The 16,306-nt window shown below is 50.9% G+C and overlaps 1 protein-coding gene across 5 annotated transcripts; it reads right to left on the reverse strand.

Annotated features, from left to right (window-relative positions):
* Positions 1-4,793: 4,793 nt before the first annotated feature.
* PPM1M (protein phosphatase, Mg2+/Mn2+ dependent 1M) lies at positions 4,794-14,676 on the reverse strand. 5 transcript variants are annotated; one of them, XR_003754628.2, is made up of 11 exons: positions 14,237-14,676; positions 12,380-12,503; positions 10,760-11,014; positions 10,310-10,422; positions 10,038-10,122; positions 9,645-9,763; positions 9,271-9,334; positions 8,758-8,865; positions 8,115-8,263; positions 7,619-7,726; positions 7,373-7,459 (listed from the first exon to the last, which is right to left on the reverse strand). XR_003754628.2 is itself a non-coding variant. In XM_029051818.2 (10 exons), the coding sequence occupies exons 1-10, from the start codon at positions 14,458-14,460 to the stop codon at positions 6,228-6,230; spliced, it is 1,353 nt and encodes a 450-aa protein (XP_028907651.1). In that variant the 5' UTR covers positions 14,461-14,676; the 3' UTR covers positions 4,794-6,227. The 5 variants fall into 5 exon arrangements, 4 of the variants coding, with proteins under 4 accessions (XP_028907651.1, XP_028907650.1, XP_028907652.1 ...); XM_029051818.2 differs by lacking the exons at positions 7,373-7,459; positions 7,619-7,726 and adding an exon at positions 4,794-6,339; XM_029051817.2 differs by lacking the exon at positions 7,619-7,726 and having other exon boundaries at positions 6,691-7,459; positions 14,237-14,675.
* Between the last annotated feature and the right edge of the window lie 1,630 nt (positions 14,677-16,306).

Raw genomic sequence — 16,306 nt, forward strand, 5'->3', positions numbered from 1 at the left:
CAGTAAATGGATCTGTATTTGTATTTGTTAAATTTGGTGAGGGCAGGGGACATGGATAGTCTCCTAATTCCAAAAAATCCCAGGAACCCTTAGAAGAGTCATGGCGTAGTGGATAGAGCACAGGCCTGGGAGTCAGAAGGTCATGGGTTCTAATCCTGGCTCTGCCACTTGTCTGCTGTGTGACCTTGGGCAAGTCACTTCAGTTATATGTGCCTCAGTTACCTCATCTGTAAAATGGGGATTGAGAAGGTGAGCCCCATGTGGGACAGGGACTATGTCCAACTGGATTTGCCTGGCACATAGTAGAGTGCCTGGCACATAGTAAGTGCTTAACAAATACCTTAATTATCATTATTAAGAGTGCCATATACTTGGTATGTCCCAAAACAATAATGATTGCTATATGCTGCTGCTAGCTGGACCTCTGCCTGAAGCACATACGAAGCCTTGAGTCGTACTGTCTGGTTGACTGTAAAATCCTTGAGGTCAGGGATAGGATCTACTTACTCTGTTATATTCTCCCAAGCACTTAGTATGGTGCTTACAGTATTCTGCCCACAGTAGGCACTCAATAAATTAATGCTACTGATTGATAGCAGAACCACCAGGTGTTCAAGAACCTGGCAAAGCCTGTTGGTGGAAATATTCACGCTTCTATTGGAGAGCAGGACTGTAATTTAAAAAGGCTGAAGCGGGATGTTTATTTCTGTAGTCCTCCCCTCCCATGAGTTACATTTCCCAAGATTCTGAAGAACTATACTTTCCAGAATCCCCAGGAATATAGGAACCTTCTGGGAGGAGACCTTCCAATCAGCAAGATGGTAGACTACTAAATTTATAAGACTCTCTTCCCTTCCCTGTCCCTCTCCTCATGCCACCCGCTCCCTTTATCTACCCTGTATGGCAACTTCCTTCACAAGGTGAACCAAGACAAAAGTTCTCAAGCCAAGACAGTGAAGGTGATTAGAGATCTGTGTGTATTTATGGAAGTTTGCTTATGTGTTTATGGTGGCTATTTTTGTCTCTTCCTGGCAGACTCCTTCTCACAGCCCGGCTGTGTTGCAGGAAATTGAGTAAGGGGAAGCAGATCAAGCAGCATGGCCTAATGAAAAGAGCACCGGCCTGGAAGTCAGAGGACCTGGGTTCTAATCCTGACTCTGCCAAATGCTTGCTATGTGACCTTGGGCAAGTTACTTAACTTCTCTGTGCCTCAGTTTCCTCAACTATAAAATGGGGATTAAATACCTATCCTCCCTATTTGAACTCTGAGCATGCCTGACCTAATTAACTTGTACCTACACCAGCCCTTAGAACAGTGTTTGACACATTGTAAGTGCTTAACAAATACCATAAAAAAGACCTTCAAGGCTGTTCCTTATGCTCACAGTCACAATAATGTCCTCCATGCAGCAGCAACAGAACAAAGAAGCAACCAGTCAGCAGATCAATGTTCTGAGCCGAGAGCCAAGTATTTCAGCAGTTCCTGTTCCCTCAATTCACTCTCAACTTATGAGATCAGAGCTGACCTATGAGACCTAACATATACCCTTTACTGCCTGAGATTTGCCCAAGGCCTTCCTCACTCAAGGCAAACCTAGATAATTATGGGGAGTTCTCCCCAGGCCACTTGAGCTAAACAGCAATCTCAGGGAAACTCTTCCTCCATGAGCTAGAAAGAGAAAGGAAGTACGTGGATTTAAAATTTCATTTGATGGAGATAATGAGGGAAGAAGCAGGACCTAGTAGAAAGAGCACAGGGCTGGTAGTCAGGAGATCTGGGTTCTAATCCCAACTTCACCACTTGCCTGTTATGTGCTTTGGGCAAGTATCTGTAATTAATTTATTCATATTAATGTCTGTCTCCCCCTCTAGACTGTATGCTTCTTATGGGCAGGGAATGTGTCTGTTTACTGTTGTATTGTACTCTCCAAAGCACTTAGTACAGTATTCTGCACCCAGTAGCGCTCAATAAATACTACTGAATGAATGAACCTCCTCTGTACCTCAGTTCCTTCATCTGTGAAATGGAGATGAAATACTTGTTCTCTCTTCCTATTAAAGTGTGAATCCCATATGGGACAGGAAGGTGTCTAATCTGATTGTACTGTATCTACCCAATTACTTAACACCTACCATTGTCATCATCATTATTACTATTATCAATTACTCAATCATATTTATTAAGAGTTTACTGTGTGCTCTGTTCTTGAGAGAGTACAGTGTAACAATATAACAGACACATTCTCTGACCACAATGAGCTTACAGGTTAGAGGGGGAGACATAAATACGAAAAATAAATTACAGATATGGATATAAGCGCTGTTGGGCAGAGTGGGGGTGGGGAATAAAGGGAGCAAGTAAGAGTGACTCAGAAGGGAGTGGTAGAAAAGGAAATAAGGGCCTAGTCAGGGAAGGCCTCTTGGAGAGGAGTCTTCAGTAACACTCTGAAGGTGGGGAGAGTAATCGTCTGTCATACATGAAAATGGAGGATGTCCCAGGCCAGAAACAGGATTTGGGTCAGAGGTGGGTGGTGAGATAGATGAGATCGAGGTACAGTGAGTAGGTTGGCATGAGTAGTAGGAGCAAAGTGTTGAAGGCTGGGTTGTAGTAGGAGAGTAGCGAGGTGACATAAGACGGGGCAAGATGATTGAGTTTTAAAGCAGATGGTAAGGTTTTTCTGTTCGATGTGGAGATGAATAGGCAACCAATGGAGGTTCTTGAGGAGTGGGGAAACATGGACTGAACGTTTCTGTAGAAAAATGATTCAGGCAGCACAGTGAAGTATGGACTGGAGTGGGGAGCTACAGGAGGCTGGGTGGTCAGCATGGAGGCTGCTACAGTAATCAAGTGGGATAGGATAAGTACTTGAAATAGCAAGGTAGTGGCTTGCACGGAAAGGGTGGATTTTAGCAATGTTATGAAGGTTGAACAACAGGATTTAATGATAGATTGACTAAGTGGGTTGAAAGAGAGAGTCAAGGATAACGCCAAGGTTAAGGGCTTGTGAGACAGGAAGGACGGTGGTGCTGTCTACAGTGATGGGAAAGTCAGAGGGAGGACAGGGTTTGGGTGGGAAGATGAGTTATGTTTTGGACATACTAAGTTTAAGGTGGCAGCAGGACATCCAAGTACAGATACCTTGAAGGCAGGAGGACATGCAAAACTGCAAAGAGGAAGAGCTCCCTCTAGTCTGTAAACTTGTTGCAGCAGGGAATGTGTCTATTATATTGTTGTGTTGTACTCTCCCAAGTGCTTAGTACAGTGCCCTGCACAAAATAAGTGCTCAATAAATACTTGATTGATCGAAATCAGGGCTGCAAATGTAGATTTGGGAATCACCTGTATAGAGGTGGTAGTTGAGCCATGTAAGCAAAGGAGTTCTCCAAGGGAGTGGGTGTAGATGTATATAGAAGGGGATTCAAAACTGAACCTTGAGGGACACCCACAGTTAGGAGGTGGGAGGCAGAGGAGGACCCCGCAGAAGAGACTGAGAATGAGTGGCCATAGAGATAGGAGGAGAACCAGGAGAGGACAGTGTCAGTGAAGCGGAGGTTGGATAATGTTTCCAGGAGAAAGGGGTGGTCAAGAGTGTTGAAGGTAGCTGAGAGGTTGAGGAGGATTAGGATGGAGTAGAGACTGTTAGATTTGGCAAGAAGGAGATCATTGGTGACCTTTGAGAGGGCAGTTTCTGTGAAGGGAACAGAAGCCAGATTGGAGGGGGTCAAAGAAAGAACTAGAGGAGAAGTGGAGGAGACAGCAGAAACCTACACCAGAAATGTGCTCAAGGAGTTTGGAGAGGAATGGTAGAAGGGAGATGGGGCAATAACTGGAGCCATGGGGTCCAGGGATGGGGGGCTTTTTTAGGATAGGGGAGCCATGGGCATGTTTGAAAGCAGTGGGAAAGAAGCCATTGGAGAGGGAACAGTAGAAGATAGTGGTTAGGGAAGGAGGAAGGGATGAGGCAAATGTTTTGATAGGGTGTGAAGGGATAGGGTTGGATGTGCAGGTGGAGGGGGTGGATTGTGAGAAAAGACAGGAGATTTCCTCTTGAGACACTGCTGGATAAAATGGGAGAATTGAAGAAGGGGCAGGAAGGGGGAGTGACTGGGGAGGAGCAGGGGAGATTTTAGGGAGATCACACCTGATAGTTTCAATTTTCTCAATAAAGCGGGCAGGTCATTAAGGGGCAAGGGGTGATGGGGGCAGGGGGCAGGGGTTTTGAGGAGGGAGTTGAACACCTGGAACAACTGGCAAGAGCAATAAAAATGAGTATCAAGGATGGAGAAATAATTTTGCCAGACAGACAAGACGGCAGAGCTAACACATGTAAGAATAAACTTGAAGTGGATGATGTTGGCTTAACACCTAGATTTCCACCAGCAGTTCATTCATTCATTCAATCGTATTTATTGAGCGCTTACTATGTGCAGAGCACTGTACTTGGAATGTACAATTCAATTCAATGCAGTGCTCTGCAGCTTGTGCACAAGAGTAAAAGAAGTGAATTCAGCCTCACCTCCATCCCCAGCACCAGCCTCAGCCCATGTCCAGCCCAGGTCCAGCCTATATTTCTATCAGCAACACTCCGTGGCTTGTGCATAGGAGTGAAGGAAGAGGGCTGTGGAGGTGATGCACGGCTGTGGGTCACTATTATAGAAATAATCCTAGATCATGGTTCCACAAAGAAAGGAAGGGACAAAGAGCCCCAGCGAGGGCTCAAGAAATCCCAGAAGATTGTGGGATTACACACAAGGTTACACACAAGGCAGTAAGAGTCCCATGCACAACTTTATGCTACAGGTGTAAATGCTTTTATTTTAGGGAGACATAATTAATCCCTGTACTAGGAACTTGGTGTGAATCAGGCTGGGACATCAATGCTTGTAGTTTACAAGTCCATCTTGGCATCTTCTCATTAACATCCTTGAACTCACATATGAAGTAATATGAAGTGGGCTTCTACTTTCTGAATGGCTGAGTTGTATAATCTCTAGATCTTGACTAGTCCATAGCAGCAGTGGATATTGCCATGGATACGTATAGCTGTGATGCATAAAATTTCTCTAGGGAAGGTCCACCGCCCACCCGGACCCTAGAAATGGGATTGACTGGGGGCCCTGCCACCAACCAATGCTCAGGTTTTCAATCCAACCCCAGCAGCCCAGAGATGAGGCAATCCTATGTTCCTGCTGTCTTCCCAAGATCCTGTCAGCCCCCAGAGAAAGAGACACACAGACAAGCAATGAGGTGATTTATACAGCCAAAGAATTAACCGTCCCTGGCACTCTCTCCTCCCAGAACTGAGAGTATATTGTGATACATTCTTGAAAGAAGGCTAGGGGTTGGGGGGGGGGGTGTCAAGAGGGGTAGGGGTAGGGAGGGAAGTGGGGCGTACGTTCAGAGCCGATCAAAATCCTCCTCAGTCTCTGTGGCTCCTTTTCTAGACCCTGGGTGGGCCAGCACCCCAGGAGCTAGGCATTACTCGGGAGTAGGGGGAAGCTCCATCACCAGAGTTAGATTGAGAGGGCAGACTATGCTGCCACCAGCCAAGTATGAGTTAATCATTGGGGTCTTTACTGATGGAAGGTCAAGGAAGAGGCCAGTCATACTAGTACAGTTCCTTTCTTCTGATTTCAAAGCACCTGACAGAGCAAAAGAAGCAGGAAAAGAGGATGAGGGAGGGCAAACCCTCTTCTTCCCAGAAAGGCAGTATCTAGGCCACTGGCACATCTGGTGTTGTGGGCATGGCTTGACCCAGAACTCAGGTCTCTGGCCCCCAGGCTCAATGCTATTTCTCCAACACAGTAATGCCCCTGCCTGGGCCTCCTTATGACAGTTGGATGCACAGCAGATATGCTCCAGCTGATCTTGGGTGAAGTGGGGAGGCTCTTTACTCTCACCTGTCTTTTCTAAGTTACCTAATGGAGGGGCCTCAGGCAAGGCTGGAAGAAAGGACTAAGGCCAGAGAGTGTCGGAGAAGAGGTAGAGGAGCAATAAACCTTGGTCCATTAATAATAGCGGTGTTTATTAAGTGCTTGCTTTGCATTAAGTACTAGAATAGATACAAGACAATCAGGTTGGACATGCGTGTTACTGAAGAGAGCTGAAAAATGTTGCAGACTTGGGCTGGGAAGACTAGGGAAAGGGGAATTGAGGCGGGGGTGCAGGGCAGGTGTGGTGAGCAACTCAAAATAATAGGGCCCTGTGCTCTTCTCAAGGTGTGCCCCTAGGCTAACTCCCCTGGGGTTCCAGTCCCCTTAACACCCAGCCAAGGCTTCAGGTGGCCCTCACCCTGCTCTTCTCGCAGGCTCTGTGTCTCCGCGTCACCGAGGAGCACCCTTCAGAGGGAGAAGGGGAGACACAATGGAAAGATTAAATTAAATAATTATTATAGTATCAAACATTTACTAGGTGTCAAGCACTATTCCAAGTTCTGGGGTAGAAAGAAGATAACCAGGTTGGACCCAATCCCTGTCCCAAAAAAGGGGCTCAGAGTCTATGTCAGAGGAAGGAGAATTTAATACTCATTTTGCAGATGAGGCAACTGAAGCCCAGAGAAGTGAAATGACTTGTCTAAGGTCACAGAACAGACATGTGACAGAGCCAGGATTAGAATCTGGGTCTTCTGAGTTCCAGGCCTGTGCTTTTCCCACTAGACCATGCCAAAATAAAGATGCCAAAACAAAATATTAACTTAAAAATAGTTTAAGATTAGACAGTGTTATCAATGCTGACATTCAAAACTATATGCAAATTAACAGGTAGTCTGTCTAAGGCCATTGCATACTTAGATCACTGATGGAGCTGCTAAGGAGTAGGGCCTCCTGCTCTTCCAGGCCTCCTGAGCCTTTCAGAAAAGTCTGTTCATGCAGTTCCCATAGACAAATGGGAGAGGATGTGAATTAGCAAAGATCCCAGGAGAGGGCCTGGGCACAGTCACCACTGTAAGGGGAAGGGTACTCCTTGCCCTCTTACCACAGTCTCTTTCGGTTTCCAGTACACACTTCTCCCTTCTACAATCCACAGAAGTCCCTCCTACTATCTTCAGGTTTGGCCTGTGAATCCTTGGGAGGGTGTAATTCAGTTCTGGCCCTATGACCTGGCTATGGCCCCCTTTAAGGATCTTTTTAACACTGCTGGAGACAGAACACTAAGCTAAATATCTCAGGATGGGTGGGTGGGGGTGGGGGTGTGTGTGTGTGTGTGTGTGTGTGTGTGTGTGTGTGTGTGTGTACACACACACACGCGCACTCCTGTAGGTATGCAGCATGGAGCAACAGGTATCCCTGAGCCCCAAGTCCTCAGGATCCTCCATTCCCTCGTTCCATTTTGTGCAGAGGGATCACAAACACGGAGACATCATCATATGATACCAGGCTTTCCCTGTCCAAAGTGCCCTGAGGAATAGTCTCTTTTCCTTGCGTCTGGTAAATCAGGGCCTGGGCTAGCTCCGAGAACCTAAGGAGGAGAAGGCAATCCCATTCAGAAAGTGACTATGCCTGGACAAGCACCTGGGTGCTGAAGCAGGGTAAGGGGAGAAGGGGGGCATGCCCCAGGCTGTACTACAGTCCCAACTCACCAGCCCCCAGAAGAAAAGCAGAAGCAGAGTTGATGTACCTAGCCTTGGGGGATGATGGCTGAGTCGTATGTAGTAGTCATGCCCTCACTGAGGGGGGTAACGGGTATCCTGGTTCCTATGAGGCCCATCAGGGCCTGAAGATGCTGCTGTAGAGGTTAGGGAAGGAATCAGAGTGAGGGGGGGGAAGAAGGGGGCGGGGGAGGGGAAATTTAGATGTGGGAAGGACTAGGGACCGGGGACTACTTGGGAAAGGGGAGGCCAAAAAGGAGGGGAAACATGTTTGGGGATCCCTGTCACTGAGATGGATGCTTGCCTTGGGCAGAGTTTAGGCCTTGGGAAGGGTGTTTGTGGAAAGGGGTAGAGAGTAGCCCCTTCTGCGGGGAAGCAGCAACCATCCCCCTCATGAAACTGATTAGGGGGCCAGAAAGAAGAAACTCTCCCTGCCCTTATCCCAACCCATACCCCACCTTCCCTGGCTAGCCACCACTTAGGAGGAGAGTAACCCTGCTGCCTAGCCCCATCCCACCCCGCTACCTGTAGGGATCGCCTCTGTTCTTTTGGAGGAAGCTCCGGGCCACCTGGGCCACCTGCTCACTGGATAGGATGTCCCACAGACCATCTGTTGCCATGATGATGATGTCATCTTTCCCAACACTGGGCAGCTCCAGGTCCATCACATGTACCTGTAGTCACAGTTACTATTATCATATTTGTTAAGTGCTTACTTAACAGGCACTGTACTAAGCTCTGGGGTGGATACAAGCCAATCAGGTTGGACACAGTCCCTCTTCCACACAGGGCTCACAGTCTTGAGGCATGGAGAAGTGAAGTGACTTGCCCAAGGTCACAAAGCAGGAGCCCCCTTAAATTTCCCTCTACCTAGCCCCACTGACCAGAACTGCAAGCTTGGTGACTCAATAACACTCATCTCCCTATGTGCACCCTCACTGGCCCGAACCCTCATGCTTCTTGACTAGGCCTAGCCCCCAAAGACATAGCAGGGCTGGGATCACAGGGAGAAAAAGGAATTGGGGCTCACCGGGAAAGAGACTTTCTGGCACATTGTGATGATAAATGAATCATATGCAAACTAAAATGCAGAACAAGGAATGCATGCAGTTCAGGGTTTTTTTTGTAACAGGGCTAAAGCTTTAGCTCTTCTCCCTCACTTGCTCACCTGGGGAATAGATGACAAGAAGGGTTTGACCTCAATGTCCGTGTCCAGGACTTTCAGTTGATGGTCTCCCAGGCCACGGGTCACAGCCAGCGTGCCTAGCAAGCGAGCCTGGGTGGGGAGAAACATGGCATCATGAGACCTCAGCGACTCCACTCAGGCCAGGAGGTGGCAAACAGCCTAGGGACAGCTCCTGTTGGACTTCAATGGGCAGAAAGCAGGTTGTCCTCGAAAGCTGCTAGGAGCCTGCTGGCTGTTGGGGAGTGAAAAGCCAATGGACAGATGTGGAGGACCTGTACTGGGCCAAGGAGCATGAAGGACAGTAGTGACCTTGTGCACCTTCCTGGGCTCCAGCCCCTCTGCCCAGCCTCAGCAGGAAGTAAAATGGCAAACAAGGGTAAGCAAGAATAAGGTGGGGTGAGCCTTTCCCTTCCCTGGGCGGTTCCCTCCCTCCCACTGCAGGGCCCGGGAGACTGCTTTGGGTCTGGAATGGGTCCCCCAGTCCCAACTGCTCACCTGCCTGCCCTGCCCATGCACCAGCGGGTATTTGAGGTCAGCCTTCTCCACACGCTTGTAGCCCCTAGAGTAAACACAGCTTCAGCCTGGTAGCCTCAAACAGGCTTTTGACTTGCAATGTTCCTCAGTCAGGTGACTCTTGGAGCCCATCGCCAATGGGCTTTTGGAAACAGGTGAGGTGGATCCATTGCCCACTGCCTCCCAAACCCACAGCCCTCTTCCCAACCCACATTCACCCCAAGCATTGCTGCTTAGGACCCTCCTTGGACTCCAATCTCTCTCCCATGGTCCTTCTGGGACCACCATCTTGCCCACTTTCTGGACTCACACAGGGAAGTATCACCCAGAGTGTGGGGGCCCAGCTTGTCTCTCACCAGCCTGTCATCCCATAGTCCCGGTACAGGACCTTCTGACCCACGTCATCCCCCTTCAATCTCCGGGGAAACTCCAGTCGTGTAAACTCATCTGCCAGGAGCTTAGGGTAGACAAAGGCCTGGGCAGGGAGACCAAACAAGACAGATGGGATCAAGAAGAAAGTCTCTTCCAGGCCATAGTGCCTCCTCATCCAAGCCTCCACCCAACCCAGCCCAACCTCCCCAAACCTTCTGAAGTTATTCACTAGTTTCCCTGTGCCTCAGCCCCCTGCCCACAACAGTGTTGGGGACAGAAAGGGGTGGGCAATACCCAGCAGGGGAGTGACACTTTGACACCCACCTGTTCTTCTGACTCCCAGGGAGAGGGAGCAACATCCCCCCCCAGGCACTCACCAAATACTGGATCCTCTGCCTCTCGGTCTCAGGAGTGAATTCTGAGCTCAGGGACATGACCCCATGCTTCTGCACCAAGATGGCCCTGGGAGGATGGGTGAAGAAGGATGGGGTGTGGAGGAGAGCAGGGTATGAAGACAGGTCTTTCCCACCAGATGGTTGGGTGAATTCCCCAACTCCCCTACAGTGAGGTGGACACCTCTGATATCAGGCTCAGCCTGGAAGGACCCCATTTACTCTACTGATCTTTCCCTTTTCTCTCCCCCACTCACCTGCTATCCCCTGCATTGGCCACATACAGCTTTCCCTGGAGGTAAAGGACAGCCAGGGCTGTGCAGCCACTTGATTGGCCCATGGTTTCCATCTCTTGGCCAATCACCTCATCCTGTTGAAGCAAACCATTCCAGTTCCAACAAGTGCCTGGGATGGACACAAAACCTTCCTGGGACCCACACTGAGGCAGTAACTGCTCACCTAAAACTACCCAGGCTTGATCCATGCTGGGGCAGATTTTCCCCACCCAAGGATAATTTGAAGGGCTGGGACCCCTGGAATCATGCCCCCCTGCAAGAATACAGTCCTGGGACTGCTGGCAAGGAGGCTCAAGGAGGGGAATGCCTGCAATGCCCTTCAAAAAGCAGGGAGCAGCAGAGACAACAGGCAGGGCAGGAAGTGGGCAGATAGGCTGGGGTGGGAGGTGGATGCAGGGCTCCTCTACTCACACATTCCTGGAAGGCACTTTCCAGTGCTCCTACCACCACATCCTCAGGCCTTATGTGTTTCTCCTCCACGAACTGTGGGTCATTGGGGCAGACCAGGTGGCCACTCAGGTGCATGGGGGGTTGGGTAGCCAGCACACCCTCCACCACAGCCTCCAGCTTCTGCCGAATGCAGGTGTGCAGATAGTTGGAGGCAAGGATGGCAGCAGCTGGGCCCCCATGCCCATCAAACAGTGCCCAATAATAGCCAGTCATGAACTGAGGAAGACAAAGGAGACAAGAGAGCTGAGGTGGGATAATAATAATAATAATGTTGGTATTTGTTAAGTGCTTACTATGTGCAGAGCACTGTTCTAAGTGCTGGGGTAGATACAGGTAATCAGGTTGTCCCATGTGGGGCTCACAGATGAGGTAACTGAGGCACAGAGAAGTTAAGTGACTTGCCCACAGTCACACAGCAGACAAGTGGCAGAGCTCACATTCGAACCCATGACCTCTGACTCCCAAGCCCATGCTCTTTCCACTGAGCCACGCTGCTTCGCCACATACAGCTCCATACAGGGATGGAGGGGAGGGAGAAGAAGAAGAGTACAGAAAAAGGGGACATCATCTCCTCCTACCATCTTCCAGATGCCTATGCTCTCATACCATGCACATAATTGGGGAAGGAGTGCTGGAAAGAGAGCGCAAAGCTTCACTTTGGGTCAACAGAAGAAGCAGGTCACCTTGAGGTGTTTTGGGTAGCTAAGAGAAGGGTTGGGGTGGCCCCTGGGAGAGTACCAGGAGGCACTCTGGCCCAATGGGATAGAAGGAATCAGAGTCAATGTGTCCCCCCCATTCATTTACAACAGACCACCCCTCTCCCCAACTTCAAAGCCTCATTAAAAAGTCATACCTCCACCAAGAGGCCTTCCCGTCACTACGTCCTCTTCTCCCCTACTTCCTCTCCCTTCTGTGTTGCCTATGTACTTGGTTCTGTACCCTTTAACCACTTGATATTCACCCCACTCTCAACCCCAGAGCACAACGGATCATATCTGAAATTTCTTTTAATGTCTGTCTCCCCCTTTAGATTATAAGCTCCTTGTGGGCAGAGAATGATGTTTATCAACTCTGTTGAACTGTGCTGACCCAAGTACTTAGTACAGTGCTCTACATGCAGTAAGCACTCAAGAAATACAACTGATTGATTGTCCAATCCCAAGCCTCTTTATTGTTCCTTAGAAGGGGCAAAGAGGACTCAAGGGGGGGATCCAAGTAGTACCAATCCCTCAACTTCCTTTTGGAAATGGCATGGGCCAGGGAGTCAGATGACATGGGTTCTAATCCTGGCTCTGGCAACTGCCTGTTGGGTGACCTTGGGCAAGTCACTGAACACCACTGTGCCTCAGCTTCCTCATCTGTAAAATGGGGATTAAATATCTGTTCTCCCTTCTGTTTTAGACTGTGAGCCCCAGGTAGGACAGGGGTTGTGTCCAATCTTATTTTCTTATATCTATTCCAGCACTTAGAACAGTGCTTATCACATAGAAAGCAAACAATAATGATGATGATAATAATAATAATTCCTCCCCTCATCTTCAACTGCCCTGCCTCCTTTATCCCTCTCCTGACCACACTCACCTCCTCCTGACACAGGATTAGCCATTCCTGCTCCTCTTCAGAACCACCCTCCCGGCGGCGGATTGAGAGCGGGCAACACACTGCCTGGTCTTCATTGAACTCTGACTTCTCCGCATTAATGACCCTGCAAACACTGGGGCTATAATATCATAAATAACCCACCCCCATCCCCACCCCCACATCAAAGTCACTCCCTCCTACACAAACACACAACCCAGCCTAAGGGCCAGTACTACATCTGCCCAGGGAACTGCATTTCAGGGACAAAGTGACAGACGATGCTGAATTGGGCCAGACTTGTCCCTTTCTGTGATACCTTTTAGGGACTAAGGGTGAAAGACTTCTGTCCCTCCTCACCAAACAGATGACGGAGACATTTTGGCTCTGCCCAACATCCCCATTTTGACTTTCTCCTACACAAATACAATCACTAAGGAACAAAGAACCATAATACACACAAGGATGCATATACAAACTTTAACAAATGCTTCCTTACCTATAGACACAAAGGCTTACAGTCTCAAGAACACCCAGACTTGCAAAAAGTACAGAGTAAGAGCGTACAAAAACCATCAATATAACACCATGCCTTTCTGTCACAAGCTATACTGGCATAAAAAAAGGCAAGCTATTCAGACCCAAATACAGTTTCCCCCACAAACATAATCATCCATCACTCACACACCTTGGTGTTGTGGGGGGAAGGGGACAGAAGGGAAAGGCATGGGGGAGAGGGAAGAGGGACGGGGGGGGGAACGGGGGGGGACGGGGGGGGGGAGAAGAAGAGAGGGACGGCGGGGGGGGAGGAGAAGAGAGGGACGGCGGGGGGGGGAGGAGAAGAGAGGGACGGCGGGGGGGGGAGGAGAAGAGAGGGACGGCGGGGGGGGGAGGAGAAGAGAGGGACGGCGGGGGGGGAGGAGAAGAGAGGGACGGCGGGGGGGGGAGGAGAAGAGAGAGACGGCGGGGGGGGGGAGGAGAAGAGAGGGACGGTGGGCGGGAGGGGGGGAGGAGAAGAGAGGGACGGTGGGCGGGGGGGGAGGAGAAGAGAGGGACGGTGGGCGGGAGGGGGGGAGGAGAAGAGAGGGACGGTGGGCGGGAGGGGGGGGGAGGAGAAGAGAGGGACACGGTGGGCGGGAGGGGGGGGGAGGAGAAGAGAGGGACGGTGGGCGGGAGGGGGGGGGAGGAGAAGAGAGGGACGGTGGGCGGGAGGGGGGGGGAGAAGAAGAGAGGGACGGTGGGCGGGAGGGGGGGAGGAGAAGAGAGGGACGGTGGGCGGGAGGGGGGGGGAGAAGAAGAGAGGGACGGTGGGCGGGAGGGGGGGAGGAGAAGAGAGGGACGGTGGGCGGGAGGGGGGGGAGGAGAAGAGAGGGATGGTGGGCGGGGGGGGAAGGAGAAGAGAGGGACGGTGGGCGGGGGAGAAGAGAGGGACGGTGGGGGGGGAGGGAAAAAGGGACCGGGGGGGGGAGGGGACCAGGGGGGGGAGGGGACCGGGGGAGGAAAAAAGGGGACCGGGGGGGAGGGAAAAGAGGGGACCGGGGGGGGAGGGGAAGAAAAGGGGACCGGGGGGAGGGGAAGAAAAGGGGACCGGGGGGGAGGGGAAGAAAAGGGGACCGGGGGAGGGGAGAAAAGGGGACGGGGGGAGAGAAAAGGGGACGGGGGGAGGGGGGGATGTAGGGAATAGAGAAGCGGCGGGACAAGGGCGAGAGAAGAAAGGGGAGGATGGGGAGGGAAAGGTGGGAGAAAGAAAGAAGTAGGGAGGAGGTGAGGGAGGGGGAAGGAGTAGAAAGTAAAGGGTGGAAAGGGAGATTGCAGAGGGGGAGAGAGAGAGGAGTGGCGGGGAGGAGGGGGCGCACTCACTCGGCGTAGCCTGTATGCCAGGGCAGCGGGTGGTCCCGGGCTGGAGAGTAGACGGGCCGCTGACCAGGCTCCCGAGCCTCGAGGCCCACTCCCCGCAGAAACTTCGGCCTGCAGTAAAGCGGCGGGGTTGGGGCCGGGGTGGACCGGCCAGGCGTCTGCTCCTGTCCCCGATCGCCCAGGTTGGTCTTCCCCAAGAAGCGTTTCCGGAACCAGTCCGAGGTCATGGGCCCGGGAGGAAGGGGCTGGCCTTACCCGGCCTTTTCCAGGCCTCTGCGGCTCCGGAAACAGTGGCAACAGCAGAATAGAATCGGGTGCCCTCCCCGTGTCCTCCTTCTCGAACAAGCGAGGGGAAGATCAATCTGGCTAAGCCGCGACCACCGCGCTTCAACTAGAATCTGAACTAACTCGGCCCGCTTCCGTCAACAATTTACGATCTGGGCCCCACCCCTAGCCCGGCCCCCAACCTCTAACCCTGCCCCCTCACAGTCCCTAGCCCAATCCTTAGCCACTCTTGCTTCCTTCCCTCCCCGAGTGCCCCTAATCCGGGCATGTACCCCAAACCCCTAACCACAGCCTATCCTCAAAGTCTCCCATATTTTCCCCTACCACTTCTAGCTAGTTACTGGCCCTGTCCATAGATCTTGGCCTATCCTGCGTCCCATTCAGGGCAGGAAAACAGGGGTTCTGGACCCAAAGAGGGCCCCTTGGAAAGGGGGCTGGCTCTGTGGAGCCACAAACTCAGGAAAAAGGCAAGAGGAGGAACCCAAAACTGCTTCCTCTGTGTGACTTGGCCAAGCCTACCCAGGAATTTCCTTAGGGAACTGGAAGTCCCCCTCCCTAGCAGTCCCATCGCCGCCCCCCTCAACCCCCCCCCCCCTTCTTCCTCCACACCTGGTAGGATTTTCCTTCTGGAATCAAAGAGGGAAGAAGAAGGATTCTCCTCCAACCTCTCTGACTGCTCCTTCTCAGTTGCACACACCTTCTTATTCCACCTCTAATCCCCTAATTGATCTAGGATTAAATCTCTTCCTGTCCCTACTGCCACTCCTCAAAGGGAGCAGTGGAATGGATATTGAGTAGTTTAACACGTGCACAAGAGTGATAACGACCCATTATCTCGGCAGCATTATTATGGCAGTTGTATTGAGCTGCCACTGGGGCACAGCAAGGGATGGAGCACTACTGGGGAATTTTAAACAAGACCTCCTCCAACATAATGGAGGAAGCAAGATTAACACAGATATGGAACAAATGCACAGAATTGGGAGTAGAAATCAGGAATTTAAACCAGGAACCCAGAGACAATCCAGCCAACCAAGAACACAGAGCATTTTCTCCTCTGATGCTCCACGGGGAGAACAGGGAGGAAACAGCAGAAGTTGAGTAAAGGGGGGAATTTTGGGGTGGGGTAAAAGCAAATGGGAGCAGCTGCTGGGATTCCTAATAATAATTATAATACTTGATAAGTGCTTACTATGTGCCAAGCATTGTTCTAAGCACTGGGGTAGATACAAGTTAATCAGGTTGGACATAATCCCCGTCCCACATTGGGCTCACACTCTTAATCCCCATTTTTTACAGATGAGGTAACTGAGGCACAGAGAAGTTAAGTAACTTGCCCAAGGTCACACAGCAAAGTGGTGGAGACAGGATTAGAACCCATGACCTTCTGACTCCCAGGCCCGTGCTCTAACCACTACAGCATGCTTCCTTAGTGCTGTTAGCTGTGCCTTTCCTGGGGAGTAGGGACCCAGTTGCAGAGCTGTAGATCAGCATCACATCTTTTGCAGTGTCGAGACTTCCCAACTAGGCAGCAGAGACTGAGAGTTCTGGGCCAGGAATCAGGACAGCCACTATAGGTCAGTTTCCCCCTCTATAAATTAGAGACAACAAACCAGGTAGTGTGCTCAGTAAACCACATAAGGCAGGAGTCCAGATGGAAACGAACAGGACAGGCCCCCAATAGATGGTGCTATTGGCCCTTTCACCCCTGTTCTTCCCCCCACCCCTCCTTGCCCTAGAGCACTTAGATCTGTAATTTTATTTATTTATATTGATGTCTGTTTATTT

The sequence above is a fragment of the Ornithorhynchus anatinus genome, chromosome X1 (genome assembly GCF_004115215.2).
Source record: "Ornithorhynchus anatinus isolate Pmale09 chromosome X1, mOrnAna1.pri.v4, whole genome shotgun sequence".
Taxonomy (NCBI): domain Eukaryota; kingdom Metazoa; phylum Chordata; class Mammalia; order Monotremata; family Ornithorhynchidae; genus Ornithorhynchus; species Ornithorhynchus anatinus.

Bases quoted from the DNA above. Each gene is read 5' to 3' on its own strand.
- PPM1M (XM_029051817.2), bottom strand. From the start codon at position 14,460: ATGACCTCGGACTGGTTCCGGAAACGCTTCTTGGGGAAGACCAACCTG. The intron at 10,123-10,309 runs GTGAGTGGGGGA...CCATCCTCCCAG, and splicing joins GCCAATGCAGGGGATAGCAG to GGCCATCTTGGTGCAGAAGC. The intron at 9,335-9,644 runs GTGAGAGACAAG...TGTTTACTCTAG, and splicing joins GACTATGGGATGACAGGCTG to GGGCTACAAGCGTGTGGAGA.